The 19,753-nt window shown below is 45.4% G+C and overlaps 1 protein-coding gene and 1 long non-coding RNA gene across 2 annotated transcripts in view; one reads left to right on the top strand and one right to left on the bottom strand.

Moving 5' to 3' along the window:
- pxdc1b (PX domain containing 1b) overlaps positions 1-19,753 on the bottom strand; it is a 51,478-nt gene that overhangs the window by 8,835 nt on the left and 22,890 nt on the right. The window contains exons 3-4 of the mRNA XM_048561402.2: positions 19,197-19,314; positions 10,046-10,157 (exon numbers count right to left, since the gene is read on the bottom strand). Coding sequence (XP_048417359.1) covers positions 10,046-10,157; positions 19,197-19,314 — 230 coding nt within the window. The remainder of the gene's footprint in view (positions 1-10,045; positions 10,158-19,196; positions 19,315-19,753) is intronic.
- LOC132210706 (uncharacterized) overlaps positions 1-19,753 on the top strand; it is a 59,320-nt gene that overhangs the window by 31,865 nt on the left and 7,702 nt on the right. The window lies entirely within an intron of this gene.

Below are 19,753 nucleotides of genomic sequence, written 5' to 3'. Positions count from 1 at the left end.
CACACCACCCCAGGTTATAGTCCAACAAGGTGCGGAGCTGGATGAACACAGCAGGCCAAGCAGCATCTTAGGAGCAGGAAAGCTAAATTTTCTGATGAAGGGTCTCGGCCCGAAACGTCAGCTTTCTTGCTTGGTCTGCTGTGTTCATCCGGCTCCACACCTTGTTATTCTCGGATTCTCCAGCATCTGCAGTTCCCATTATCTCTTGTAGTCCAATAGGTTTATTTGAAAACACAAGCTTTCAGAGTCTTCTTCGGGTGTTAGTGAGTGGGGTGATATCAGACACAGAATTTATAAGTAAACGATCAAAGGGCCGAGGCTGTTCCAAACAAACCTCAGATGCTGTTAAATCTTTGATCACTTAGAAGGTTTTACTTGATTAATATGCATATGTAAATCCCCAAATTCCTTTGAAGTCACTGACCTGAGAAAACTAAATGTTTTATCAGTGTAAACACACACACACACACACACACACACACACACACACACACACACACACACACACGGACATATTCTCTCACTCTCCCTCACACACGTGCACATGTATTTGAATCTATGGGGTGAATTTGTATTTGCAGATACATTCTATTTTGTTTAAAAACAACACAATTTATAGACAGTCAATGTGGCGTTTTATAAATTCCTATTTTAGGAATAAAACCAGTCTGATTCCAAACCAAAACACAAACAGATTCTAAACAAGATAATAAAATGTGAGGCTGGATGAACACAGCAGGCCAAGCAGCATCTCAGGAGCACAAAAGCTGACGCTTCGGGCCTAGATCCTTCATCTAGGCCCGAAGCGTCAGCTTTTGTGCTCCTGAGATGCTGCTTGGCCTGCTGTGTTCATCCAGCCTCACATTTTATTATCTTGGAATCTCCAGCATCTGCAGTTCCCATTATCTCAGATTCTAAACAAGTCCTCACACCTAAACATGCATTGTCTGACCTAAAATGTCACCTGTTCCTTACACTAAATCCTTTAATTATCTCAGGACCATGACTTCAAAGGAATTTGGGGATTTACATATGCATATTAATCAATTAAAACCTTCTAACTGATTAAAGATTTATAGGCATCTGAGGTTTGTTTGGTACATCCTCGGCAGTGGTGTGACCCTTTGATCTTTTAATTATAAATTCTTCGTCTGATACCACCCCACTCACTAACACCTGAAGAAGGAGTAAGACTGCAAAAGCCTGTGTTTTCGCATAAATCTGTCGGACTGTAACCTGGTGTAATGTAATTTCTGACCTTGTCCACCCCAGTCCAACACCAGCTCCTCTACATCATCAGGAAGGATAGTGAGAGTTGTTTGGGAGGAGGTGGGGCCCTGGGAAGTCCCATTGGGGGCCACTGCTTCTCAGAGTTCCTTACCCCAAACTTCCAGCTCACTTGGGCTCCTGACCCTCACTTTGGGGAAGTCTGTTAATAGGCCCTTTAAATTCTTAGTTATATGCCATCCCTCCCCATCTGCCGTGGCAGGATTTGAACCTGGGTCAATGATTAACAGGCCAGCGCTGCAGGTCAAGTAAGTAAATGAAGAAGGTACAATTTGGAAGAGAATTCACCGCCACGGGGGGCTCCCAGGTTAATGAAAAGGTTCAGAATCTGCATTCGTAAAGTGTTCAGAACTGTTTCCAAATGTGTCACAAACAATGATGTATTTCAAGATGAACTCACTTACACATGTATGGCAGTCATTTTATATGTAACATGGTCCCAAAGCAACAGTAATGAATGGACCTGGCTTTTAGTTGGCTGGTTCAGGAGAAAATAGGGCTGTTTCCTCTGAACAATGTACCGCAGGAAGTTTGACATTGACCTGATCTGCTGGAACGGAGTATAATTGCCTGACACGCAGAGAGCTAAGTCTAACAATACACATATTATTGCTTTCTTTAAATATTTCCAGCATTGACCTCAAGTGGCAGCAAATAATTGGACTGACGCAACATGATGTGGGGAATGACATGAGCTCCATCTCATACTTCTGGAATAATGCCCAAAAAACTGGGTAAGAGGAAGAATAAAAAACACTCAGGCTTCTGCCTCTCCTGCTGTTTAATTCCGATGCTCAGTATGGTGCCGGGGGCTATAGAGATGCATTTAACAGACTCTCTGGTTGTCACTTGCATTTGTGTGAGCTATATCAAGGATCGAAAGCTTGGATGAGCTGGCAACCCATCTGTCAGCAGAATCTACTGCATTGCTGGCTCATTGTTTGGGTAAACCGGGTTTGCTTTGAGCAGAAGCGGGACAAGTATTCATTACCCACTTCCCTGCTCCATATGGCATGCCTTCAATGCTGGTACAGCATTGCTTTCTTCGCTGGATAGATCAGGGAGATCCCAGGTTGGACTTATGCTGAAAACCATGCTCTCCGTCAGAATGACAGTGGAAATTGACCTCAGTCCCCCTCTGTAGGGGGGTTGTAGCTATGTTGTCTGGAAATGTCTAACTTTATGATTCATCTGCTGTGTGCATATACTGTCTAATTGTGGGGGAAACTAGATTGGTAAATGTAAGGTCATTGAAACTCTGAAATTCAGAAGTTCCTGGATCATGCAAAGTCCTTAGACATGAAAGGTCCTCCATGTGGTGTCACAAGGGTCATTAGAACCATGACGGCCATATGATAGCCGATGGGCCCATTTGTCTGGGGAACTGAGAACAGTATGTCTGAAAAGAATGTCCTGCCTTTGAAAGAGCTGTCCATAGTGTCCATGTACAATTCAGATCAAAGGGTAAGTCTGGGAATTTGAGTTAATTAGTTGAGATTTGTATCTGGGACATCCTGGGTGTTTTGTTGCCATTGAGGAAGTTCTGAAGAAGGGTCACTGGACCCAAAACATTAACTCTGATTTCTCTCCAAAGATGTTGCCAGACCTGCTGAGCTTTTCCAGCAATTTGTGTTTTCAGTTTGGGAAACCTGGTCAGCAATGGATGAGTTAGACCGAAGGGTTTCTGTGCTGACTGACTGCATAAATTACATTTAAAGTATAAGGCGCTCCGCACATTGCACAGTGTTTGTGACTCTTCCTCTGAGCCAGGAGGCCTACGTTCAAGCCCCAAACGTTCCAGATGTGTGTCATAACCAGTCTGATCAGGCTGAATAAAAATATCTCCTGGTACTTGCTGTAAAGACCCATAGGTGACAAGTGACCATGTAGGCAAGGCACTGGAAAACCCTAACACATCCATTCACTTTAGATCAGCACTTGAAATGCATACAGACTGATTGCTGGCAAGTGGGATTAATACAGATAAAAGCTTGATGACTGGCAAGGACCAGAGGACCCTCATCCACCTTGTGGAAACTCTATGACTTTTAATCGTTTCAGTGTCACCATATGACTTACATTCAATTCCAGGTTTCATCATCTGAATTTAGGTTCCGTCAGGTGCCTGGGGTGGGATTTGAACCCATACGCACAGAGCAGAATTCTGAGGAAGGGCCACTGGACCCAAAATGTTAACTCTGATGTTATTTCTTCACAGATGTTGCCAGACCTTGTGAGCTTTTCCAGCAACTTTGTATTCTTTCTTCCAGAGCATTAGCCTGGATTTCCAAGTTACACATTTAGTGACATTACCACTACGCTAGAGCCTTGCCTGCTATTATGGCATGTTAGTGCAGATCTAGATTCGCAGTGAAGTGACACTGTTGACTTTAGCAAGGGGAGAAAAGGTAGATTTTGAAATGCAAGCCAATGATGGACAGAAGCAATTACCAGACTGTGCACACTTCAGCAGAGGCTCATTTGCTGCTAAACCTTTCCCCTTTTATGTCAAAACTCAGTGAAATGAGTCTGGTTAAAAGAACCAAAGAGCTGAGAAAAGGACCGTTTCAGTTGAGCAATTAACAAAGACGTTTGAGGGCTGATGTTCCACTCAGAGGGCTGTCCTGGGTGAATGGAGTGGAGCTGAAGTGCACTCAAGCAGCGCATAGAGCTCAGGCTTGGTTCGAATTGACGCTCACTTCACCCGTGCAACATTCTTAATCTTGAGGACAGCAGGCACACTGGTTTCTGGGAGCTCTGAGTCCACTTCCCAAACATTTGGATACATAACCTTCTCTGGCTCTTTGTCAAAGCCATTCCGCACATCCCAACAACAATCAGGGGACAAAATTTCATCCTACCATCATCCTGCCCCACTGTAAATGATGCAGTGTTAGTCCCTGACCCGGAACCCCGTGACTTCAAAGAATATTGCAGCTTTCACAGCCCCAGGAGGACCCAAAGCATTTTCCAGCTAATGGAGTACTGAACATTCTAGAGAGTAGTCATTGTTGTAATGTCAGAAACACAGTGAGTGATTTGTGCACAGCAAGCTCCCACAACTAACAATGTGATAATGATCGGATAATACATTTTAATGATGGGAATTGAGGGTTTAATATCTATCAGAACATTATGGAGCAGTCCGCTGCTGGTTTCCAAAGTGCTGCCTCAGGATAAGTCATGATTGCCTGAGAGAGCTGAAGGAGCCTTTGCTCAATGTGAGAATTTAGCTCACAGTGCTATCCTGGAATGTGCCTGGAGCCCACAGCCTTTTGACGTGACCCACGACCTTTTTACAGCGCCAAGATTCACATCCAATTGGTAAAATTGGAGCATGCAGTGCGCCGAGCATCAGCACACGCACCCGTACAACAACAACTTCTATTTATGTACTGCCTTTCACATAGTAAAACGTCCCAGCACATTTCACAGGAGCCATTATCAAAAGTAATCTGACACCAAGCCAGATAAGGAAAGGTAACCAAAAGTTTAGTCTGACATGAGAAGTTTCAAGACACATCTTAAAGGAAAAGAATGAAAGTGAGAGAGAGAGAGAGAGAGAGAGAAGTTGAAGGAGGGAATTTCAGATCAAGGTTTCTGAAGGGACAGCTGCCAATGGTGAAACAATTGAAATGGGGCGATATGTGAGAGGCCAGATTTGGAGGACAACAGCGCTCTCGATAAGTTGTAGGACTTGAGATGATGGAGGTTGTAAGGGTGAATGGGATTTGGAACTAAGTATAAACATTTTAAAATTGAAGCATCAATAGGGCAGACACCGATAATGACCAGCAAGCAAAGAGTGATGTGTGAATGGGATCGGGGGAGAACGAGGATGTGATGAGCAGAGTTTTTGATCAGCCGAAGTTTATAGAGGATACAGGGCCAATGGCTGGCCAGGAGCTTGTGGGCACTGTCAAACCTTGCAGTAACAAAGGCCTGCACCAGACCAGCACCAGCAGGCGAGCACAGCTAGGTAGGTTGGTGTCGGCAAGGAGCTGGAGAACCCAGAGAAATGCTGTTGGAAACTCAGCCCAGACTCAAACAACATACGTTGATTGTCCTTTTTAATTCTTTCATGGGATTTGGGTGTCGTTAACAAGGCCACGGGACATGGGCGTCGTTAACAAGGCCACGGGACCTGGGCGTCGTTAACAAGGCCACGGGATTTGGGCGCCGTTAACAAAACCACGGTCTTGGGCATCGTTAAGAAGACCACGGGATTTGGGCATCATTAACAAGACCACGGGACTTGGGCGTCGTTAACAAGACCACAGTCTTGGGCGTCGTTAACAAGACCACGGGATTTGGGCATCGTTAAGAAGACCACGGGATTTGGGCGTCTTTAACAAGACCACGGGACTTGGGCATCGTTAACAAGACCATGGTCTTGGGCGTCGTTAACAAGACCACGGGATTTGGGCGTCGTTAACAAGGCCACGGGATTTGGGCATCGTTAACAAGACCACGGTCTTGGGCATCGTTAACAAGACCACGGTCTTGGGCATCGTTAACAAGACCACGGGATTTGGGCATCATTAACAAGACCACGGGATTTGGGCGTTGTTAACAAGACCACGGTCTCGGGCGTCGTTAACAAGACCACGGTGTTGGGCGTCGTTAACAAGACCACGGGATTTGGGCGTCATTAACAAGACCACGGGACTTGGGCATCGTTAACAAGGCCACGGGATTTGGGCGTCGATAAGAAGACCATGGGATTTGGGCGTTGTTAACAAGACCACGGGATTTGGGCGTCGTTAACAAGACCACAGGATTTGGGCGTCGTTAACAAGGCCACAGGATTTGGGCGTCATTAACAAGACCATGGGATTTGGGCGTTGATAAGAAGACCACACGATTTGGGTGTCGTTAACAAGACCACGGGATTTGGGCGTCGTTAACAAGACCACAGGATTTGGGCGTCGTTAACAAGACCACGGTCTTGGGCGTCGTTAACAAGACCACAGGATTTGGGCGTCATTAACAAGACCACGGGACATTGGCGTCGTTAACAAGGCCACGGGATTTGGGCGTCGATAAGAAGACCATGGGATTTGGGCGTTGTTAACAAGACCATGGGATTTGGGCGTCGTTAACAAGACCACAGGATTTGGGCGTCGTTAACAAGGCCACAGGATTTGGGCGTCATTAACAAGACCACGGGATTTGGGCGTTGATAAGAAGACCACGGGATTTGGGCGTTGTTAACAAGACCATGGGATTTGGGCGTCGTTAACAAGACCACAGGATTTGGGCGTCGTTAACAAGGCCACAGGATTTGGGCGTCATTAACAAGACCACGGGATTTGGGCGTTGATAAGAAGACCACGGGATTTGGGCGTCGTTAACAAGACCACGGGATTTGGGCGTCGTTAACAAGACCACGGTCTTGGGCGTCGTTAACAAGACCACAGGATTTGGGCGCCGTTAACAAGACCACGGGATTTGGGCGTCGTTAACAAGACCACGGGATTTGGGTGTCGTTAACAAGACCACGGGATTTGGGCATTGATAAGAAGACCACGGGATTTGGGCGTTGTTAACAAGACCACGGGATTTGGGCGTCGTTAACAAGACCACAGGATTTGGGCGTCGTTAACAAGGCCACAGGATTTGGGCGTCATTAACAAGACCATGGGATTTGGGCGTTGATAAGAAGACCACACGATTTGGGCGTCGTTAACAAGACCACGGGGACTTGGGCGTCGTTAACAAGGCCACGGGATTTGGGCGTCGTTAACAAGACCACGGGATTTGGGCATTGATAAGAAGACCACGGGATTTGGGCGTCGTTAACAAGACCACGGGATTTGGGCGTTGATAAGAAGACCACGGGATTTGGGCGTCATTAACAAGACCACGGGATTTGGGCGTTGATAAGAAGACCACGGGATTTGGGCGCCGTTAACAAGACCACGGGATTTGGGCGTTGTTAACAAGACCACGGGATTTGGGCGTCGTTAACAAGGCCACAGGATTTGGGCGTCATTAACAAGACCACGGGATTTGGGCGTTGATAAGAAGACCACGGGATTTGGGCGTCGTTAACAAGACCACGGGATTTGGGCGTTGATAAGAAGACCATGGGATTTGGGCGTCGTTATCAAGACCACGGGATTTGGGCGCCGTTAACAAGACCACGGGATTTGGGCGTCGTTAACAAGACCACGGGATTTGGGCGTCGTTAACAAGACCACGGGATTTGGGCGTTGATAAGAAGACCACGGGATTTGGGCGTTGATAAGAAGACCAGCCCATCCTTTGCACTGATTGCATCGTTAGGTCAGTGCAAAGGGAAGTTAAGAGTCAACCACTTGCTGTGGGTCTGGAGGGATCTGCGGGCCATACTGGGTAAGGATGGCACATTTCTGTCCCTTTAGTGAACCTGATGGATTTTAATCACAAACAAGGCACTTTCATGGACACCATTACTGGGATTAACTTTGAACCCCACCAACTCCTGTGGCAGGATTTGAACCTGTGGCCCTGGAACATTATCCTGGGCCTTTGGATTACGAGCTCATAGGTACTATTGCTATACTGTTGTCTCCCCATAACAGAATAGTTTGTGGCTAAGTTTGAAGACAATGGCTGAGGTCTCCACACGACTTAACTGGAGGAAATTTCTTCTCATCCAGCATGGAGTGTGGAGACCATCTGGAGCTACCACAAGGTATCAGTCTCCAGCCTGTGGCAGACCAGTGAGAGGAGCACTACTCTAAATCATAACGCCCTTTACTTAACCATCAATTAGGCACTAGTGCCTAAATCACAACTTTGAAATAATATGTAGATTAAAGGTTACCAGAATCAGGGTGAATAATAATACAGAATCTGTGCTATGCAGCTATCTTGATTTAAAGGTTATTCATAGAACCCCTACAGAGCAGAATGATGCCATTTGGCCCAATGGCTCTATGCTGACCCTCCAAAGAGCATCCCACTCAGAAATGCTGATGAAGAGTCGCTGCACTCGAAGCTTTCTTTCCACAGATGCTGCCAGACCTGCTGAGTTCCACTGGCAATTCCTGTTTTTTTTGGGTCAAGCCTTATTTTCTTGTCTGGCAGATGGATCAGGATTTGAGATGAAATATAGGGTGGGTTCAGGGGGATTCTGTTGGTGACCATCAGCACATCTGGGGACGAGGGAGCAGCTGCTGTTACTCCCCCCGGTGGTTAATGGCTATATTACACAGGCTCGTGGAGAAATAAAACGAAGGTAAAGACATGAGCAGATTCCCAGACTGGATTGTCTTCGACAAGAGGTAACAGAAATCAAAATGAGGCTAGTCCTTTAAAGCAGAGGATAATGGGGATGCTGTGGCCTAGTGGTAGCATCACTGGAATGTTAATCCAGAGAGCCAGTTAACAGCCTGGGATTTGGGCGTCATTAACAAAACCATGGGATTCAGGTTCGAATCCTCTCAAGGCAGATGGTGGAACGTGAATTTGATTTTGGGGACGGCACGGTGGCTCAGTGTTTGGCACGGCTGCTTCACAGCACCAGGGTCCCGGGTTCAATTCCATCCTCCGGCGACTGTCTGTCTGGAGTTTGTACGTTCTCCCTGTGTCTGCGTGGGTTTCCTCCGGGTGCTCCGGTTTCCTCCCACAGTCCAAAGATGTGCAGGCTAGGTGGATTGGCCATGCTAAATTGCCCCATAGTGTTCAGGGAGGTGTAGATTAGGTGGGTTACAGGGGGATGGATCTGGGTGGCACGCTCTGAGGGTCAGTGTGGGACTTGTTGGGCTGAAAGGCCTGTTTCTACAGTGTAGGGGTTCTATGATCGAACTGGTCACCCTGCATCCCATCCACCCCCAAAAAGGCCAGTCCCAACTTCCACCTGTTGCTGACTGGGGACAATTCATGAGACCCACGACCCACAACCCGAGACTGAGCTGGGAACTGGGTAATTCAAACACATTTGGTATTCAGGAAGAATTCACGCTGACATTTGGTTCAAAGTGTGGAGACTGCGCGTGATGGCTTTCATGGCGAAATAGCCATCCGTCAATCACATTCTTGATCCCAAACCTGAAGAACAGCAACTTAGGGCAAAGTTCCGGAGAATCTTTCACAAGGTGAAACTGTAAACTCCATGGGATTTGTGCCGGTGCAGGAAGGAATGAGAGGACGCCAGTGATGTTGGCTGGAATTATCTCGGCTATGGTTATTACAAATAAACAAGACAAGGGGGACTGTCACCTCCAGAAACAAGGCCCTGTATATTGTCCCCTTTTGGATGAACATGGATCAGAGTTTACATTAGCAATAAGATATATAGCTTTACCTGTTGTTACAATGGCTTACATCTCAGCTGAAGATTAATGTTTACCTTGCATAGATGTTTTCCCAGTATATACAACAGTTTAACTGGGAACGCTGACGGCTTATTTTTTAACTGAGAACCAGCTTACAAAGCCAGGATCTTCCATCTCCTTTCAGGTTAGAATTCCCAAATCAATGTCATGACCTTTCTTCAACCCTCTTTATTAAATGACCTTGTCCCTACACTGGCAAGTGGATTCCCTTTAGTTTTGTGAAGTACAGATTTGTAGCTAAATAAATATAGAACATAAAGAGCTGGTGGGGAGTTGGAAACTATAATCAAGTGGTGGGGGTTCTGCTACTGTCCATAAATTACTTTCGATGATGTCGCGACTCAATTACAACCTTGAAGCCAAACTTTAATTATCCAGTTTCAAGCCGCACCATAAAAAACATGTATATTAAAGTCAAGAAAAGCCATACTTACAAGTTTTCTGCAGAATCTGCTGCCAGGTGCTGCTCTTTACCGTTCGGAATATTGTTGTCGAAAACGATTGTTTCCGTGTTTGCTAAGCAAAACCCATTTGAACGCATAATATCTATGGTGGGGGAGTAAGGAAATAAAATTGGTTTGTTTTAGTGACTGGCTTTGCTGCACGCCTACACAACAATTCATGATAAGCTTGAAGGGTGCAGGGTATGAACAGTTAATGTGAGCACAGGAGACAATAGGACCACAGAAATGAAACAGCCCAGTTTGTCTATGCTGACCCAAATACACCCAGATGCCCTTCCAAACCCACCTTTTAGCACACGGCCCATAGCTCTGCAGCTTAAGGTGCAGATCCAAGTATTTCTTCAAAGAGCTTAGGGTCTCTGCCTCAACCATCGGCTCAGGCAGCGAATTCTAGATACCTACCACCCTCGGCGTACAAATGCCTTTCCCCACATTCCTCTCTAATCCTTCTGGTGCTTAGCTTGAGTCTATGACCCAGGTTCTTGAACTCTCTTACAAGAGAAACTGGTACCTCTCGTCTACTCTAACTCCACCCCTCACTATTTTGTAAACCTCAATTGTCTCAAGACGTTTTGGGAAGAGTTTGTCTCCTATTGTCACACTCCCTTCTCCAGTTTAATATCGTCCTCTCCTGAGGTCCTGAACTTGTTGGAATGGAGCCTTGCACCTCCATCCATGCGGTCATTCCAAAGGGGTCACTTTCGTCTCCGTGGGTCGCAGTCCTGACATTGAATCAGAGGTTGTTGTTTCAAGTCCTGTGCCAGAGGCTCAAGTCCATCATGAAGCGCGGTACTGTGGACGCACTGCGCTGTCACAGATACCATCTGTTGGATAAGACAAACCAGGTTCCTGTCTACCCGCTCCAACGAGCAGAAATGGCCCCATGGTGCTGGTCCTGCCCTGGATAATATTTATCCTTCCACTGAAAACACTAATGTACGAAGCCATTTATTCAGTGCTGTGTTAGTTGGCTGCCATGTTTCTTACATGACAAGAGTGATGACACATCAAAAGTGTTTAGATGGCTGTGCCAGGCTTTGGAGCATCATGACATCTCAGAAAGTACCATGTGAACGCAGGTCCATATTTACTTACAGGTACATGTGAACATGGCCAGCCTGTGGAAACACTTTGGTTGTGAAACCGCGATGGTGCAGAATCTCCATCCTCCAATCTGGTTGGACATTGGCCCCATTCTAAGTTCCAAGAACTGGGCTCTTTGCATGTTGAACCAAGATACCAACCACTGAAAGGACACCTCACTACACTCACCCCAACACAAAAAAAATGTCAAAATGATGAAGGAGACATATTTGACAGAGTTGACTTGAATACTTCAAAATGGAGGGCCATTATATTCACTTCCAAGAATTTCCATTTTTGCTTTCCTGCTTTCTTCCTCTGACAAACTGGCCTTACGACAATGGTGCAGTCTACAGCTCCTCTACCTCAAGTGAGCCCTGCCCCTTCCATAGCCATTTCACGTCAGAAAGTAAATTGCTGGAAAAGCTCAGCAGGTCTGGCAGCATCTATGAAGACAAGGAAATCAGAGTTAACATTTTGGGTCTGGTGACCTTTCCTCAGAACTGGTGCTTCACAGATGCTGCCAGGCCTGCTGAGCTTTTCCAGAAACTTCTGTTTTTGTTCCTGATTTACAGCATCCCACAGTTCTTTCGGGTTTTTATTTAGTACTGCCTTAGAACATGATGTATTCCAGTCCTCCTGGCTCTAATTACCCCAAAGCAGGGAGGCCTCAAAGAGGCTGACAACACTTAATTGACATGAGCTCTGGAAAAACCTTTGGAAGGCGGAAAATGTGAATTTCCTGAGGTATTATTCTGACAAAAAGAACAAAGCAACCTGGCAGTGGATTTTGAACGAACCTACAGCACTGCTCCATGCAGCACTGTACAAATTCACCTGACAATTGAACACTGCAAAACTGAATTCTTTAACGCCTTTAATAAGCACATGAAAGTGACCATAATAGATCACCGTGGAAATAACAATATTACACAATTGACACTGTCACTAAAACTGAAATTGCCGGAGAAACCAGTTCTGGTGAAGAGCTACCGGACCCGAAACGTTAAATCTTCTTTCTCTCCATTGATGCTCCCAGACCTGCTGAGCTTTTCCAGCAATTCATGTTTTTGCTTCAGATTTCCAGCGTCTTCGGTTCTTTATTTTGTTTAATGATAGTGTCACTACATTCAAGCTTGTGCATTTTTATGCCTGACAGAATACAGCGTGCAGTTCTGGTCACCCTGCTATCGGAAGGATATTATTAAACTGGAGAAGGTTCAGAAAAGATTTACCAGGATGTTGCTGAGAATGCAGGTGTTGTAAAGTGAGGCTGGAGAGGCGGGGGCTTTTATCCTCTGGAGCGTAGGCGGTTATGAGGTGACCTTAATAAGAGTTTTATAAAATCATGAGGGGCCTTGATAAGGTGAATAGCAAAGGTGAGAAGAGGAAGTTTTTTTTTCACACAGACTGTGGTTAGTGTATGGAATGAACTGTCAGAGAAAGTGGTCGATGCAGGTGCAGTCACAACATTTAAAAGACATCTGGATAAATACATGAATAGGAAAGGTTTATATGGATATGGGCCAAATGCAGGCAAGTGGGACTGGTTTGGTTTTGGAATACAGTCGCTGTGGACTATTTGGACCAAAGGGTCTGTTTTCATGCTGTATGACTATGACTCTACTATACTAGAAATTATTGTTGCAGATATTAGTCCCTGCCTGCTCTTTAACTCATTTCTGCTCTGTCCCAAGATACTGAAGTGTAATTTTCAAAATAAAATTTAACTCCGAGCAATTAATTCTGTTCAATAATGCTTAGGGTGTAGATAACAGTAATGCTTACTTATATTGCAAGGAACTTAAACCAAGATTTTCTCTTTCAATTGCCCTTTAGTGTGCAAAGATAAGGGGTGGAATACAGTGAAGATATTAAATGAAACAAGAGCTGAACTTGATCATTTTATGATGGTAAATGATTCCTTTAATCAGATCTTCCTTTTATGACAAAAATGACATTTTCCTTACTCTTTGAGGCTGTGACAGTTGCTATAAATAATAGCCTCAGTCCTGAGTTGAGAATATGGTCTGGCTATCAGACTCTACAATGTGAAAATGCTGACATTGCTCTCCCATAGATCCAGCTCCTGTCGGGGCTGCCTTCCACTAGTACCTTACTATACAATGACCGGCCATTGAAGGGCACAATAGGGTGGGAAAGGCCAGTGATCACACATGCAACATATCAGGAACAGTTGGGCCTGACGAATTCAGGAGCAAGTGAATTTTTAACTCGGGCAAATGCATGACCGATATTGTATAATTTGGATAAGTGTGAGGGTCGCCACTTTCACAGCAAAACCAGGAAGAGAATGGCTGTACATTGAAAAAGGGGAAAGTTCACTGAGACCTGGGTGTCCTCGGACACTAGTCACGGAAAGTAAGCATGCAAGTGCAGTAAGAGGATTCGAGTGCAGGAACAAGAGTAATCCTGCTGCAATTATACAGGGCACTGGGGGAGGACACATCTGGAATATTGTGCGCCATTTGGTCTCCTTGTCTTGAGGAAAGATGTTCTAACTACAGAGGGAGTGCAGCAAAGAGGTTTACCAAATTGATTTCTGATGTATGAGGACAGACTGAGTCAGTTAAGATTGTTTTCACTGGAGTTTAGAAGAATGAGAGGCGATCTCGTAGAAACCTCTTAAATTCTAACAGGACTCTACGTGTTATATGTGGGAAGGATGTTCCCAATGGTGGAGGGAGTTAAGAACCAGGGGTCGTAGATTATGGTTAACCTTTTATGATTGAGATCAGGAGAAATTTCTTCACCCAAAGAATGGCGAGCCTGTGGAATTCACTGCTACAGGAAGTGTTTGATGCTAAAACATAATGTGTTTTCAAGAAGGAGGTAGATATATCTTTTGTGGCTTAAGGGCTAGAGGGATTTGGTGGGGGGGAGGTGGATTTGGAGTATTGAGTTGGATGATCAGCCATGATGATATTGAATGGTAGAACAGGCTTGAGAGGTTGAATGACCTAGTCCTGCTCCTATTGTCTATGCTTCTTAATTACTTCTGACCAAGCTCCCTGACTCATAAACTTAAGAAATGTGGGGTCTCATTACAAGGTAGTTATTGAATTAGAATTAGAATTAGAATCCCTGCAGTGTGGAAACAGGCCCTTTGGCCCAACAAGTCCACACTGAACCTCAGAACATCCCACCCAGACCCATCCCCCTACAACCCACCTAATCTACACCTCCCTAAACATTAATGGCAATTTTGGGTAATTATTGTTGGAGATTGGAGAAAAAGAGGTCCTTTTTTAAAACAGTTTTTCCATCTTTATTGTTTTTCCGTTGTAACCCTAGTTGTGTTTTGTTTTCCCAAACTGTATTCTGATGTCTGTGCATAAATGAATATAATTTACACTTCCTGAATGAGACCCGCATACTGACTGGAATAGCCTGACACCTCAGTGAATGAACACATTTGTTTGATCCTACAGTGAGCCATATGGACAGGGGGCCTAATTAAGCTGTATTCATCCAGCCTCACATTTTATTAGCCTAATTAACACAGTCTGGTTATAACCTCACAATGCAACTTTTACCCGACGAGTGGGGGAACGCCTGAATAGCACCAAACACACCACCAGAAGCTGTCAGCAACTTGCCTTAGGCCAGAAGAGGCCCAGGTTAAGACTTTTTTAAAAAAACATTTTCTTAAGATTGATTATGGCCCATGAGGAGGAGGGTTGACTCCTCTCTCTGGCCACAGCTGAGTCAGACATCCTCCTGTGTAGAATAAAAACTGAAAGAACTGCAGATACTGTAAATCAGGAACAAAAACAGAAGTTGCTGGAAAAGCTCAGAGATAATGGGAACTGCAGATGCTGGAGAATCCAAGATAACAAAGTGTGGAGTTGGATGAACACAGCAGGCCAAGCAGCATCTTAGGAGCACAAAAGCTGACGTTTCGGGCCTAGACCCTTGGTCTAGGCCCGAAACATCAGCTTTTGTGCTCCTAAGATGCTGCTTGGCCTGTTGTGTTTATCCAGCTCCACACTTTGCTGGAAAAGCTCAGCAGGTCTGGCAGCATCTGTGAAGGAAAAAACAGAGTTAACGTTTCGGGTGCAGTGGAACCTCCCTCAGAACACTTCCTCCTATGTAGCACTTCCTGACTTCTGGATTCTTCCTACCAGCTCCTATCTCAGTCAGGAGACAATCCTGAAGAACATGAATGAGGCCTAGAATTTTAAACAAATGCCAAAGCCTCATTATCAGCAGTGTGCAGGTATTTATAACCCATTGGCACCCTCCAACGCTCTGCAACCTTCAGCTCCCTTCAGCCAAGCGAGCGTGGTGATATAATTTGGAATGATGTCTTTGGAGTATCACCCCATTTTGTGATGGGAACGTGTGACAGCTCTCCACCCTCCTTCCGCCCCCAGTACTGGTCACTCGTGTTCGTAAAGACAGAACAGTAACGGGGAAAAGGAGCAGATCTCTTCACAAAAAGCACATCTGCCTTGTCTTTCTGAAGAACGGTCCAGACCCCTCTGATACTGCCTGGCCTGCCGTGTTCATCCAGCTCTGCACCTTGTCACCTCTGCCTTGTCTTCCCTTGTTTTCTCCCCCAAGGCTGATCCTTCTTGCTCTTTCAGCGAAACGGCCTGCATTCATTAATCACCCACTCACAAAATCAGCCCGAGGGCTGGCCAGGGGTGAGGCTAGCAAGTCAGGGTCAGGGGTCATCAAGTCAGTGGGTAGGGTGAGGGGAGACAGAGCAAGTTGCAGAACAGGACAGTGTGTGGGAAACAATGTTAAAATTAGTCTTATGAGGCACACAGCATTGTTGTAGTGCAGAAGGAGGCTGTTTGGCCCCTTCTGTGTGTACTAATACTCGAAGCTTTTCAACTCTTCCATTTAGTGCCTGTCTCCTGCCTTTTCCCTTACACACTGCTTTTCTCTAAATAAGATTGCTCAGCAAGACTATATCCCCCATTCACATCAAAGTGAAATTGTCTGTGTAAATGAGGTGCACCAAATGTCACTTTTGTGACATGTGACACCAGTCACCGAATGACATAAGAGAAATTTTGGGCCTTGTGTTTTGGCTTTTGAGGTGAAGAGTTTAGTCCTCATTTCTCAAACTGAATGATAGTTATTTGCTAAAATTTATTGCCGACAGCTCCTGGCTCTGAATCACTTTCCAACTCAACCAGAAGGTGGCAGCAAAATACCAAAGATAAGCGATGCCACAAAACCATAAGAGATAATGGGAACTGCAGATGCTGGAGAATCCGAGATAACCCAAGTGTGGAGCTGGATGAACACAGCAGGCCAAGCAGCATCTTAGGAGTAGGAAAGCTATCCTGCTCCACAAAGCCATAACTCTTATTTTGTTAAACTGCACCAATAGCCAACCTACATTCAGGGCAATGATATTTTCATGGATATGGTGTGTTATTTAACCATGCTGTAAAATGGTCACGCATGTTACATTGGTAGGTGCCTCATACTGTGAGAACTGAAACCACCAGAATTTCAAATACCTCAGTCTGTATCGACAGGTTTATTTTCAGAAATAGTGGGGACCTGATTTTCAACTCAGAGCTTGGGAACCCAATACTTCAATAATTTCTTGGTCCTAATCCAGCAACTGTGTCGCTCAATTGAACCTTCACCTGCAGATTCTCGAACTGGGCCCTCGTCCTTCTGCCCACCCTCCTCTCTTCCTCACCCCCTCGCTCCCCCACTGCCTCCTTCCCCATCCCTTCACTCCTTCTATTCCCACTCCTTTCACCCCCCTTCCTCCTCCCACACTCCCCATTATCCCCATCCCCTCACTTCCCCTCCCCTCCAATCCCCCTCCCCCACACCCCCCATCTTTCGCTCGCCCCTTCCTCCTCCCACACTCCCCATTATCCCCATCCCCTCACTTCCCCTCCCCTCCAATCCCCCTCTCCCACACCCCCCATCTTTCACAACCCCCTTCCTCATCCCCCCTACCCCCACACCCCCCTCATCTTCCACCACCACTCCCCAGTCCTTCTCCCCTCATTCCCCCTCCTTCCCTGCATTAGGTAGGATTATTTTTAAGAGAACTGGAGCTTGTTTAACATGTCAGTGTCTGCCAGGACTTTAGTCTTAGGAGTGGAATTGAACCTACAACCTTCAGAGTAAGGCGGCCACTCACTAAGCCACAGTGAACACTGGTGAGGAGCTGGCAATGTGGCCACCAACAGTGGAGCATCCCATGGCCGTGTCAGAAATGTGTGGACATGCCTGAGTTACTGAGGACAGGCCTCAATCTCCCCGTGTGGAAAATGAGTCCATTCTGATGCTGATTTTGCAGTTGTAGCCGGGAGGGTGAGCGCTGTCTGTGCTAAGGAACAATGTGCACTCTGCCAGCTCACTATCAAAACATCTGGGTTCTCTAAAGTGACTAAAGGTATTCAACCTCTGGTACGGGTACCTTCCAGAGATTATATATGGTCGATATAATGAAACAGAAGAGACAAGCATTAATACAAAAACCGAAGGAGCTGTGGATGCTGTAAATCAGATACAAAAACAGAAGTTGCTGGCAAAGCTCAGCAGGTCTGGCAGCATCTGTGAAGAGAAGTCAGATTTAATGTTTCGGATCCAGTGACCCTTCCTCAGAATGTGCATTAATATTGTGCTTTCAATGATTGTCAGATGTCTCAAAGCACATTACAGCCAGCAAAGTAATTTTTTGAAATGTAGTTCCTGTTGTAATGTAGACCAATTCACACACCACAAACTGCCCACTACCAGCAACGTGATATTGACTGGATATTCTGTTCCTGTGATGTTGGTTCAGGGATAAATACTGGTCAGGATACCAGGAATAGCTCCCCTGCTCTTCATTGAAGTAGAACAGTGGAACTTTTTACATCCACCAGTACCATCCATTTAACATCTCATTGGAAAGGGTGCAACATCTCCTTGTTACTGCACTGTGGCAGTGGCCCTGATCTCTCAAACTCAGTGGGACTTGGAGCCAGAACTTTGTGAGTTGGAGGCAATTAGGCTGATAAAGGAGCCGCAAGTTTACAGCTGCTGCTTCATCGATGACTCAAACATGAGCTGTTTGATTCTGCAATCCAATGCTATTTGATTCATCTTGTTGAGGCTGTACGGTTTCAGTCAATGCTCAATAATCACATCCTTTCCCTTGAATGGATTGTGCATCAATTAGTTGAAAAGTTGTTCCTGAGGTGGAGCAGGGATTTCTCTTCCATGATGGGGCTCCCACGTAACAGGACCCACTCCCTCTGGTGATGGGGGGCAGTGGTGTTTCAGTGATAAGATCACCGGTCTGAGATCTTTACCTCCAGACTAACATTCTGGAGACTGGCATTTGGATCCCATCGTAACTGATGGTGAAACTTGAATTTGATTTTAAAGAAAATTACCCTAATGTTGAAAACCTTGTATTTGAAAAGTCACCTGGTTCATTAATGTTTTTAAGGGAGGGAAATCTGCTACCCTTAGCTGGTTTGGCTTACATGTGACTCCAGACCCACAGCAATGTGGAAATAAGCTCTGGTGTCGCCAGCAATTCCCGTATCCCATGAATGAATAACACAGGAGTTAAGGACATGAATAGGGCTTTAATGGCAGTGGGGTTGGGTTTAGAAGGGATCTGTCTCACTGATATTTGCCAAGTGCCCAGCTGCTCGAGCTGGCAGTTCACTCAGGACAGAATGAGCCTCACTAATGGGCACGCTGCTTTAATGAGCCCCTGACAAAAGGCAGGCATTAACCGATTAATGATACACCCGCATGCGCATATTGGGGGAATAACTTATTTAAACAATCCCTGCAATGGAAACACTATGTTATAGCTGTGCAGGTTCCGGGCATGGCCTCTGTACACTTTATTTTTAGATCCTTGATTGTGTAAAATCGAGACAACCGTTCAAAGCAGAGCTCCGCTGACAACTATCGGACTGTCAGTTCCATTTGACTTCAAAGCAGCGATTAATGAATCCTTTTAAAATATACCTGGGCCAGTCTGTGACTCAGGAGTGAAGTAGGAAAAATTGTCAAATGACTCACTCACCCGATATTTTGACAGGGCTTTGGAAGCTCATCTGAACTTTCTGGACAGTGTCATTTTTTAATACTTGGTCTATCGAAGATCTTTCGAAAAAGGTGAGGACAACTTCTGACCTAGAATACTAAATGAAGAGACAGAAAATTCATGTGTAAAAATTGATAAACTGAAAAAGGCACTACCTTTGTACCATGCATTGAATTTCTTGAATCTCACTATGGTTAGATAGGCATTTTTGGATTGATGAAATGCCTTAGAGGCTGTTTTGTTACTATTGGTAAGATAAGAGGCCTGTAGTTTATCAGTGATATGTCACATAAGTGGTTGTGTGTGCGTGTATTTTCTCTGGTGATTACAGATGAATTAACAATGTTGTTTGAAAGTGGGATACTTAATCTAACCTGACCAAGCATATGGGATTCTAGCACATAATGCAGCTCATAAATGCTTGCTAGAAGCAGCTTATATTTGCATGCCAGGTCCTACTGTTTGCAAGCTAATAGAATACATTCAAAGCCTTGAGGCTTTTTGTGAATTACCCAGCAGGTGGGAGAGTCTATGTT

Source organism: Stegostoma tigrinum, chromosome 2, assembly GCF_030684315.1.
Source record: "Stegostoma tigrinum isolate sSteTig4 chromosome 2, sSteTig4.hap1, whole genome shotgun sequence".
Classification (NCBI taxonomy): Eukaryota; Metazoa; Chordata; class Chondrichthyes; order Orectolobiformes; family Stegostomatidae; genus Stegostoma; species Stegostoma tigrinum.
This window is presented reverse-complemented; position numbering and strand designations above follow the sequence as displayed.